General features: G+C 38.7%; 1 protein-coding gene across 2 annotated transcripts in view; it reads right to left on the bottom strand.

The window, feature by feature from the left end:
• Positions 1–12,012, bottom strand: part of BACE2 (beta-secretase 2) — a 50,620-nt gene that overhangs the window by 13,424 nt on the left and 25,184 nt on the right. The window contains exons 3-6 of one of the 2 annotated variants that reach the window (XM_076354262.1): positions 7,542–7,758; positions 5,758–5,886; positions 4,339–4,473; positions 1,047–1,148 (exon numbers count right to left, since the gene is read on the bottom strand). In XM_076354262.1, coding sequence (XP_076210377.1) covers positions 1,047–1,148; positions 4,339–4,473; positions 5,758–5,886; positions 7,542–7,758 — 583 coding nt within the window. The remainder of the gene's footprint in view (positions 1–1,046; positions 1,149–4,338; positions 4,474–5,757; positions 5,887–7,541; positions 7,759–12,012) is intronic. The other variant, XM_076354270.1, reaches the window with a different exon arrangement.

Below are 12,012 nucleotides of genomic sequence, written 5' to 3'. Positions count from 1 at the left end.
TTGTTCCAGTTGATACTTAAGTGCTTTGCAAAGAGAAGAACTTTTCAACCAGGGAAGCTGAGCTACATAAGATAACTGGTACATTTATTTCAGACACTGGACACCTGCAGGCAGTGAAGTGAAGAACACTTCATGCCAAATCTCTGCTCTCAATCAGGTAGGAAAAGGATCTCAATCTTGAATTATCAGCATACAGGCAAATACTCTGTCTTTTGGGCAGCCGGCGAATAGTCCGGTTACTGTGTTTCCAGTGATTTGCAATGACTACAGCGGGCTGATTGTGAATCCATGACAAAAATATCAAAATTGTTCACATTGAAATATCTGGGATTTATTCTTCATCTTTAACCTTCTTGGTGCTGTTCATTGTATTCAACCAAAATCTATGAATCATTTTTATTAACCAGAAAATGCTGCTTCAGTTACTCTACACACAGAGAAATCCACCATCCCCATGCCCTACTTCTAAAGCCCACTCTATTTCCAAAGAAAGATGCTTTTGAACATAAATAATTCAATAATGAAAGTCAAAAGCAGCTTTATTGATACGAATAATCCTAATGAATGGCATCCATTCTATACAACAATAAGCATTATACTTGGAAAGGAACTGCTTGCAGTAGCAGGTTCTTCTACATTATAAACACTCCGTTTTGAATGAAAGGACTGATTTTTGCACTCTTAATACTTTGAATCAGAGCAACAGGAATTATGTCCATGTTGCTGAAATGCTTAGAACAAAGTATTCCATCTCTGCACTATTTCTGATGCATTTCCACACACACACTTCTTGTCTGTACTTGGACCCCCCCTTTTCCCTCCTTCCTTTCCCTTTTCCCCTCTTCCTTTCCCTTTTCCATTTCCATCAAAGACTATCAGTCATTTCTCACTTATTAACAGGAGTAGACCAGGAAAGATTCTGCTCTCTTCAGGTTAAAACCCTATGACTTACAAGGTAGCTAGCAAAGATGACACTCCTTTCAAGGATCATATGATCATTTAATAGGAATTTAACATTTTGAGCAGATTTAATGACATTAGCTTACCAGGGACGTGTGAGCTATTGCTTGCACAACAGCACTGAAGACTTTCTGGGGCAGACGGAGGAGCGTGGTCCCACTGTCTACTATCGCTTTATCAGCATTATACTAGGGAGGGGGGGGAAAAAAAGGAGAGACGTTACACACTGTAGTTCATGTAATGCAGATTCCACTGTTTCATAACAATAACAAAGCTGTTCCTTTTTGGTAGCTGTCTTCCCAAACCTGCATGTCGTACCTATCAGCAGCTCGCTCTAGTTGATAGCTTGAGTTCAAATGAAGTCTGAGAGCCAAAGCTAGATACGGTCAGCCTAGACACAAGAGTGAGTTTATCTGCACCACAAGAAATTACTGCCTGTTGCCACAGCTGTTGCAAATGGCCAAGCCACTGTAAAAAGAAGTAAAGCCCGGCCCCTCTCAGAGGCATGAGCTAATCCACATGGGAGGTAAATCCCATATGCTTTGGGCAAAAGCACTCTCATGGTCAGTGCAGACAGATGCTAAGCACGCTGATGTAGCTTACATGTATGTCCAAGCTCTGGATCAAGGTCTCTGCTATCATGAAAACAACTCACTCTCGTTTAAACACAATACAGCAGCCTACTTTTAATGACTGGCATATCTAATTTAAGAATAGTCAGGGAACATTAGGCCTCATTACATGTCATGTTCGGTACTGGCTCAAGAGCACAAATGCCAAATGCCACACCTTTCTCTCTCGACTGCTGAAAATCACTAACACACAGACAAAAACAAGTACAAAGAAACTTGAAATTTCAATCTTGCTGCCTCAAAATCTGCACTAAAAAAACTAAGCGAACATTTCTCTTCATTATTAAAACCCCAATCCTCAGATTAAGAAATTTCAACAAACCAGATACAGTAAACAAAGAATAAACATTTTAAAAGGTACATCTTTTTTCATGAACTCCTTAAAAACTATGATTAATTGTGTGTGCGTGTGGGGAAGGCAAGTAGCACTGGCAGCTGTTTGCATTGACTACTTTTGTTACCAGCTTAGGCAGCAGGATCAATATAACTGAACAGTGACATGTTTATGGCATAATCATAAGACACAAGGTAATATATAGCATAAGCTTTTTAGGAGGAGGTCAAACAGCAAGTGAATTTAAAATACATTGGTTTAGATGTTATCAAGTCACATGGAATATCTTTAATGCAGTGACAAAAATAAAACCCACCAAAAAGTAAAAAAGTAACTCTGACTTAAGTTATTTTCTTTTTGAAAGAAGAGATGCTATAGGCTGCCAAGCAGAGCTGAAAGAAAAGCAAACAGGAAACCATTTATTATGCACTCAGAAATACTTCTGAAGAGTGGAGAGAAGTATCAAGGCATTGTAGAGTCCATTTTAACAGATTTGTACCACAAATACACAATCGCCGGCATCCTGGAGAGCCACCCTTGGAAAAAAAGTAGGTAGGAGGCACAGCCAAGAGGGTCAATCACTAACATAAACCCATGCAAAACGCCTGGAGTAGCAGGATCACTCAGCCGGGGACTAAGCACCTGGATTTTCGTGCTGTGTACGGTGTACTTGCAGCGGGCAGTAACTTCTTGCCTTCTTAGTTTTCCCGCTTAATATTTAACAGTGCACCCTATGCAGCGTGCACTGCTGGCAGCTCAGTACTTCTCTCAGCCCGGGTCTGCCAGGCTCAAGGCCACAGCTGCAGTGTAACCCTGGACAGATTCCCAGCATTGAAGCGAGGAGACTACTTTTCCCTTCCAAGGAAAGGAGTAGTCTCTGGTTACGGTTACAAAAAATGTTCCATTTCCTAGAAAACGACTAAGAGGAGAGAGGGCACACAGTTCATCATCCTATACAGTGAATTATGCGTCCTCTGCAAGCCCCTAACTAGCCAAACTTTAATCATACTAGCTCTATTTTACTGTTCTTCCTCTACATTTTTGCGGGAAGATATCCTTTCATCAAGAAAGGAATGATGCCTTCTGTAACAGTGACTAGCATACTATGCTAATACATACAATGTGAAAGCAAACCCTGGCTCAGAAAAGAGCGACAATAACAGGAAACTTTCATAACATTGCTAGGTTTTTAAGTGAGTTGTTTTCTGGAAACAGCACGTATTAAACCGTTACTACAAGGGCTCCTCTTCAAAAACATGTTGACTGTTTTTTAAGGCAAGAAAGAAAAGCAAACACATTATTTTAGAGGACCAGGAGTTTTGCTTTCCTACCAGTATAATAGAAAGAGGCATTTAAATAGATCTTGCTTTGCTTATTAAGTTGAAAGACGATATGACTCATTTTAAATATTTTATATGGCAATATGATTTCCACATTTTGTACAGAAATATAATATTTATACACATGTAAAATTTTTATACTGAATTTCACTTAATTTGTATGAACTATAAAAACTTTAGAATTATCAGGTCCCAATGATTTCCAACTAAGAGAACAAGCATAAGATAAAATTAAGATGTCTAAGGAAAACAGGGCATGAAAATTATAGAACTAAAATCAAAACATGAATAGCAACAAGCAACAGTAAGAAACAAATGAAATACACACATACACACATATCCTCCAGAAAAAAATGAAACGGCTTTGGAATAAAAACCTGCAACAACACAGTCTCATTAGACTGATCCAGAGATAGAACAACATTATTCCTAATAAAAACAGAAAACATCCATCAGGAATAATAACTGGCAAGGCTGAAGCGAGCAAAAGTGGATTACAAAAATAAAAAAAAAAGAGGCGGCATAGGATGAGATACTTTGGGAAGCATCCCAGGATGACACCTGCCCACTGCCATAGTGAATTACATGCTTAAAATCTTCCCTTTTCTTTCTTTGACCAGAATTGCTTTAAAACCCTTTGGTTTGATTTTACTGTGTAACAGAAAACCATAAACCGTAGTTGTTTAAAGACGGTTACTCCTTGAATCAATGTGTCATCTTCAGTGTTTAGAGACCTTCGTTACAACTGAAACTAGTCAAGAGGCTGAGCCCTTCCAAACCACAGCAGCCTTATTTTCAGTGGACTGTTCACTTGACAATTGTAGCTTAGTCCCCAATTTACTGAAAATACTGTCAATGACTTCAAAGTCCTCTTTGAAACAATTTTAGCATGCTTGATGTACACGCTGCATTTCACACAGCTCGTTCGTTTCTTTTCAAACTTACCGTGCAGCCTTAATTCTCTGAGGAGACTGCAATATGCATCTGCTTGCAAAGACAAAACTGATCAATTAAGTGTTTTTCTTAACCAAACCTGTGTTTTATATAGACAGAAACACATTATTGCAAATACCTCTCTGCAGTCCAATTCGAGGTTCTGTCCCCCGACCTCCAGTTTGAGAATTTCAACCTGGTAATACCACTCCTCTTTGATCGGTGTGTACCAAATATCACCCTTGTACAGACTTGGCTCAATTCCACCCAGAACCTAAGGGAAAGGAGAAAGGAATTCACATGCTTTAAAATCCCAGATGTTTAGTTTTGGGGCAAGAAAAAAAGGGGAGTATTTAATTGTGATACACAGGGCATCAAAATTTTAATTTAGCACTATTTGTAAGGATTCACCGATTTTGTGTTATTGACAAGTTCTTTGTCAATAATAAAGCAGTACAAAACATCTAGACATTAAATAGATCATGGTTCAGTCAAACAGAATTCCCATATTGGGCCAAATTACCAGCATCTTCATCTACAAGCTCACACTGATTCTCTTATGAAAGCTCCACTATTTAAAATTGAAACAATATCTTCAGTGGTTTAATCTAGGCAATGTATAAAAATGGGACAGAATATTAAACTTGCACATCATAAATGCACTTTACCAGATCAGAAAACCCTTAATACTGCTTAAGAACTTTTATTTTTTCTTACACACATCCAAAATGGAATATGACCATCCCATTGTTGCTATCACTATTAGCTTCCATCAAGACTTACGTTGAAGCTGACTGGGAGCATCCTAGACCATCAGATTTTGAACTGAACTAACATAAGTGAGTTCTCTCTTGGGCTTCATCTATCTCAAGTGTGTTAACATTTACAGTCTGTGAATTTACAGCAAAATAACTATTTGTGATCAACTCCTGTGCTGATATGCTTATTTCAGCATAATTCAGGAACAGTCATTCCAACTCATGATCCAAATAAAGGCCAATTCTTGGTCCCACTAAAACTGATGGAAAGACTTCCCAGAGTAACAACAAGGGGAAGATCTGGTCTTCAGATTATTTCCTTTGGTATGCTGTCTACAAAAACAAAAAACAAAAAACAAAAAACAAAAAAAAAACCAAAAAAAAAAAACCAAAAAAAAAAGGAAAAGAGCCTTGATTCCTCTCTCCCTTTTCACATCATGTAAAAAAAAATTACTGTAGCATTTTGATGAGTTTGAACAAGCTTAGCAGCTGAGTAAGGGACTACTCAGTTTAAGAAAGGCAGCAGAATTTGCCCTGAGGAAACACCACAATATGTATGTTTTTCTTTATTAAAATTAAACTTGAAATGCAGAAGTTTACTCAAAATTGAAAGACAAAAAAAAAGAATGGAGAATAAAAATAGACACTTGAGTTTTGCCTAAATGCTTAACTTTTCCTTTAATTTTTTTAAAACACTGCATATATTTAAACAGTAAATTTGGAAGAATTAGGATAGTCATAGAAAAGAGGGAAGAGATTAACAAAGATACATCTTCCCTCTCAGATTGACAGATACCCACAAGACTACCTCCGTTGGTACCACTTCCAGAAACAGGCAGTCCAGCACCACACATCTGCAAGGAGAAAATGTTGGGGATCTTTGCCTGCCTCACAAGAGAATCAAAGAACGTCTCCACGGAACTTGAAGGCTTGAAGGTGTTGAAAACCAAAACAAAAAAAAAAAAAAGAATTGCAGAAGTATTCATTAAAAAGTTTCTTTGCAGAAATGAGCAAATCATTCAAACAAGACCACTTTTCACAAGTAAATTGAATTTCTGACAACCAGGTGATGAAAATTCTAGATATAATAAGTCATTAAAAAAACAACATCTGTCATTTCTCTGTTTCTGTTGGTTTTAAAAGCATTTTTACTCTTGACCACTGTCATAGAAATCCCTAAAGCACGAGAGTATTTTTCAACTGCAGTTTTCAAACTCAAATACTAGTTTCATTTTCAGGCAGAAACTCTCACTGATGCTTTCTGTTTGGAAAAGGCTTTGGGTTATTAACAGTCAAATGTAACTTGCCCGTCCCACCTTCCCACAGTTAAAAGGCAGAATTTTGAACTTGCCCATCCCACCTTCCCACAGTTAAAAGGCAGAATTTTGAAGTGAGGATTTCCAGTTTTTAAACATAGTTTAATTCTAATGAACTTTGAATTCCATGGCCCTAATTTCCTCTTCTTTCCTTTAAAGAACTTCATATCCAAGCATGCTCACTTCAGCTGATTACTGGCCAACGGGTTCTTTCCTACACTGCATGTCATGCTTGTCGTTGCAGTTATTAGAGTACTGCAATTTCATTGTAATTCAGATTTCCGTGCAGGTACATCTCATGACAGGCAGAGACCCTGGCGAGCTTCTGAGGTGCCAAGTGCTCTTACTACACAAAGCACAGAGCAGCCCCAGAAGCCAAGACCACTTAAGTCTTTGGAAGAAGGGAAAAATAAATGCCCTGAATACACTATTTGCCCAAACCAGAGTTTGAGAAGCAGCTCTTCTCTGTATGTCTGTCGACAGTGTATGACAGCAAATACGGCAGAAGTCAATAGAATGATCAATCACACGACTCTTGAATAAAGCATTCTAATTCCAGAGTCGGCAGGCAGTATTGAACCATTTGTTCTAATGGGATATATCTGTTTGTGAATTTCTCAGGCAGTTATGTGTAGCTTGAAACCTATGACTATGTAGTATTCCAATCACGTTTTCAGTTTTAGATTATAAGGTTATAAATTGCAGACTATAAATTTTAGGTTTTAATTTAAACTTCTACCTGAATTTCCTACCTCCACAAGAACAGGATATGCTTGGTTCTATGTTCAGGAAAACACTGTAGCTAATATTTGTTCTGAAATTATCCATATATGCCCTCCATCTCAACTTTTACTTGATGAATGGAGAATGTTTTAGGATGAACTGCCAAGGGCTTTGCCAAGTAAGTTCATCAGTCCATTGGCAAGTCTTGAGGGAGATCATCAGAGCTCTAATACACGCCCTCCACACACATACTAGAAGCCTTTACTCCCATACTCTGGTACTACAAGCTCTGTAAAAGCTTATTCATTTCAGAGGAGCTAAAATTGGAGCCTTCATCACCAGAAAAGCCAAAATCCACACATGGGACTGTGGTACCATCACAACCCAATTTATTCTTTCTGGAGCAAACACAAAGGATCCGTAGGAAAGAGTGGTTGGAAGGGAGGAGTCTAATGCTGACAGATCATCTGCTCACTTTATTTTAATAGTTAGATTTCTATTTATTGTCATTGTGAAAGACAATAGCTGGGGAAGGGATGATTTACCTTGGCTAAGGCATCGTAGGCAAGACCAAGAATCCCATGCCATTTAACCCCTGGTAAGAAGAAATTCTCCGATTCAAGAATGGTAGCAATGTTGATGGTGTAGCTGCCATAGATTCCTTTTGGGATAGTAATGACATCTGTACCCAGCACTCCAGTCCAGCTTCCTTGACTGTACTTAACTGTGACATCAATCCCTTGAGATTTGTATGTACTTGACCTTTAAAAGGAAAAGATACACTTATGCATGAGCTGTTCATTTACAATGCAAGACAACAGAATATATTCAATCTCAATTTTTCCCAGAGAGGAAAAAAAGTGAAGTCTGCAAAGTCAATCACACAAACTTATAGAAGAAGGGGGATGAATTGTAAAAGCAGTAAAAAGCAGTAATAAAAAAAATCCTGAGGCCCTGTTTTTATCCTGAAGCCATCAATGACTGAAATCTTCACATCGTGTCTTGTCTTTTTTTTTTTTTTTTTTTTTTTTTTTAATCTACGATATTATGCCATCTAGTGCAATGTGTCCCTGACTCAGACAGGTCCATCACAATAGGAGCAATACTCTTAACTGGAGACAGAACGTATTAAGCAGTGCTAGGAAATGAAAAGCTTCTGAATTCAAGTCTCAAATTGAAATGCCAAGCTAACTGAATCGCTGTAGACTAATACCTCATTAACATTATTAGAAAATCCGTTTTGGGTAAATTGGAATATTATTGTGAGCATCATCTGGAAGACACAAGCTTTCTAAATCTGCAGTTTGGTCTATCTATCAGGAAGTAAGTAGACTTGGATATTATTAACAAATGATTCACTGAGTTGGAGGAGGAAAGGAAGGAGTTCCTTCTAGACCAGGGCAGCAAAGGCAAAGGAGCAGTTAAGTATGGCAAGCAAAGAAAGGAAAAGAATCCTGTTTAGAAGGCTTAACAAAAACATTAGAAAAAACATTAATAAATATTTCATTTTAAAATCCTGTAGTATAAATATAGTAATCATCTTCTACCCACATCACTACTGAAGAGCTACAAAAGTTCTAGACCTCTTACAACTTATTTTGGTCCCGTTCCTCAGCATACAGCTTCCCCTTCTGAAGAGACAGATGACCATGCTTGGTTCATCTGAACAGACTTTTCGCTTGACAGCTTTTTTAAAAGTAAATTAAAAAAAAAAAGTTTAAAATAATTTCATAACACCACCTTTACATGTGTGTAAAACAATAGAAAGTGCAGGTGATTTATCAAGTACAGTTTTATCAACCCAGCTTTAATCTAACAGCTGCTCTGACAGAAACAGCCGCATGAAGTGGCTTCACAGCCCCCTGTACCTGAGCTTGCCAGAATGAAGTCGGTGTGATCTTGCCTGTCATGGGGAACAACCTTTAGATGACAACACAGACAACTCCCATCCATTTGAGCAGACACTTTATCTTGAGGGACAATTTGGCCATATGGACCATGCAACTGATCCTCTTCCTAGCTAAGGGAGGGAAGGAGTAGTAAGAGGCCAGGCTCTAACCCTAAGCAGCTCCTGATACTCCCAACACCTAGCTCTTCAAGGGTCTTCAGGGCTCAATAGCTTGTAACAGCCAAGACAGCAGAAATACATGAGATAATAGGCCCCACATACTATATTTCAAAATGCACGAATTCCAGAGATACTGTTACTACTTGTATCTGGTCACTTCTATTGCTACTGCTGTTTTACCCTTCTGTGTAATTCTGCATTTGTATGAGACTTAGACAAAGGGACACCTCCACTCAGGCAGGGTCATCACAGCAGTGCTCTGAAACTGGCAGTACATTTTATAAATCTAAATAATTAGTGACATAAGAGAAACTAAGGGGGGGCAGGAAAAGGAATGGAAAATACAGGGTTCTTCATGTAGAAAAGTGTCTGGCTGTGCAACAGAAGAGGAAACATCTGAAATCAGAGAGAAAAGTGAGTGCTGGGAGAATAAAGTGAAGCAAATCTGCAAATACAGACACTGCACGACTAGCAACAGCAGCAGCACATAGCTCTTCTTCCGTAAGCAGTAACAGCCTGATGGATTGAGCTGTGGATCAGGACACAGAAAGACTGGGTTCGTTTTCCAGCACAGCTTTTCCTGCAGAAAGGCAGGACAAGTCACTTCCTCGCCCTCTGTGCCTCAGCTTCCCCACCTGTAGAAATGGGTATAAGGATAGCCACCCCATTTGTAAAGCGCACAAATGTCGCATTGAAGAGAAAGCCTTATTATTTCCTTCAAGGAGCAAAATACCTAGTGTGGGAAGGGATCTCACATGATCCTTGTGGCAGTAATTATATTCTGTTCTGAAAAACCACTTCCTGCTCCATCTTCTTGACTGTAATCAGCCCGTGTTTTTCCACCTCACTGATCCAAAGGAAGAAAACTTCTTTAGAGGTCAAAACTAGAGACTTGTTCTAATTCATGGGCTGAGTGTTTTAGCGAAACAGCACAAAAAATTCCAAACAAGCCGTTGTGGCTATCATGAGAAAAGAAATTCAGCTCTTCTGGCAGGACAGAGTGTATCTTAGCCAGAGGCAAGGAAAAAGGCTCCTAGATTATGGTGCTGTAGTGCCACTACTCCTTTCTCCCTCTCCTTCCTGGTTACTACCTTCTCTCCAAGGCAGCCAACAGAAACGTGGTCCTCAAATCTCGAATGGATCTCAAGCCTCAGCTGAGAAAACTAGCAACGGGTTCATTTTCTCATGCAGTTACTCCTCATTACCAGCATTACCAGTGTATAGCACTGAACAAAACATGGCCAAAATGCTATTTCTCATGTCATGCTTCATTTAAAGGAAGCTTAACACGGCAACAGCAAATCCACTACGCAGAAAGCCCTGCTTAACACCGACCTCACCAAACATGTGCAATTCCTTCTTAATTCCATGCTCTCTTGCTGATCTGCAACAAACCGGGACTTCAGATTCTCCTGCTTACCCATTCACTTTTTCCTAAGCACCAAATCAATGTCTTCACACACAGCAATGGCAAAGAAGGGACAGAAAACAGCAACGGGCAAAAAAAATCTGAACAGAAGTTTTTATCTCCTCTCTAGTGATAGATGGATGGCACAAGATAAGTGATTCAGGGCCAACAAATTTAAGAAAAAGCAAACTATTCCACAACATAAATGACTGATTTTTAACCAAGTCGTCCCATCTAATTTGCAGGGGTTCTGTAACAAGTTTATAAGTTACCTCAAACCATAAACTGTACAGTGTACACAACCAAACTCAGCAGCAGCTTATGTTTGCTTGCTAGTATATACCTTACTGTATTACCTCAATTTTTTGCCCATAATTTTCTTACCTCCCTATCTTTTGGAATGATCAATTCTTGAGCAGTTTGCTCTTGAAACTTTAGATGGTAAGGCAGTAGTACTTACACTGAAATAAAACTGAATACTGTTGCTGAATACTGACAGCCCTGAGCATGTCACTCTTTCACATACCGCTATGGAGCCATCACTGATAATTTAGTTTCAAGTGTAAAAAACCCTTCATACATCTGTTTAAGTAGCTCTTTTATCATAAGTAGAATACTCAACAAAAACTACTTGTTATTTTGAACAGCTTGAGAAACAAATGCTGTGATTTCTTTTCAGTTTGGGACAAATTAGGCCATTTCCCAAAACCTTATACATCATGGTGACTTATACAGCATGATCATCACAGCAGACTCCGAACTTTTCACAGCAAAGTTTTGTCAGAGCCACTCAAAAACCCAAGTTGTGAAAGAGTTCATGATAACAGCTTTATTCGTTTTGTACAGAAAGACCCAGATAATTAAACAATAGAATTATACGACACAAATTATATGACATACAACATCATATAACAAGCTAGTTCTAAAATTGCTCAAGGAGGGCTCTTCCTGAACAACACACCCTCCGGGTCCTTTGAAACAAAGATAATGCCTTTCCTATGCATCCTCCTCAATTTCAGTCAAAAAACAGTCATGCATTTAATTCCACATTTTGATCATTTGAGTAAAATTAAACTAAGAGCATGGCAATCAGGAAATCCAGACCTATCACTCTCTTTCTCCAACACAATATTAATATTCTAATATGCACACATCTATAACTCAGTCCCATTAACTTGACAAATTACTAATCCTTCTTTCCCCTCGTCTTCAATTTGCAGTTTATGACTTTGATATGGAAGCACTTCATGACAATATAGGGAAAAACTCCAGGAATGATTACCAGATGAGAGGGAACCTCTTTATCTAATGTTGAAGTGTTCCACATAGTGTGGAAGAAAAGTGCACATAGGTCATTTGTCTTATTTACACATGGGTAAAGGTCACTCAGGTAATTTTACAGATCCGGCTGATGTGATATCAAGGCCCCCGTCTACCATCTATGCAAACTCATGACAACCAGGGAAGGCAACCTGACTACTGGGAAAAGGCTATCATAAGGCCAGTCTCAAAAAGAGATGAACAGCAGGGCCCAAGGAAC

The sequence above is a fragment of the Aptenodytes patagonicus genome, chromosome 1 (assembly GCF_965638725.1).
Source record: "Aptenodytes patagonicus chromosome 1, bAptPat1.pri.cur, whole genome shotgun sequence".
Classification (NCBI taxonomy): domain Eukaryota; kingdom Metazoa; phylum Chordata; class Aves; order Sphenisciformes; family Spheniscidae; genus Aptenodytes; species Aptenodytes patagonicus.
This window is presented reverse-complemented; position numbering and strand designations above follow the sequence as displayed.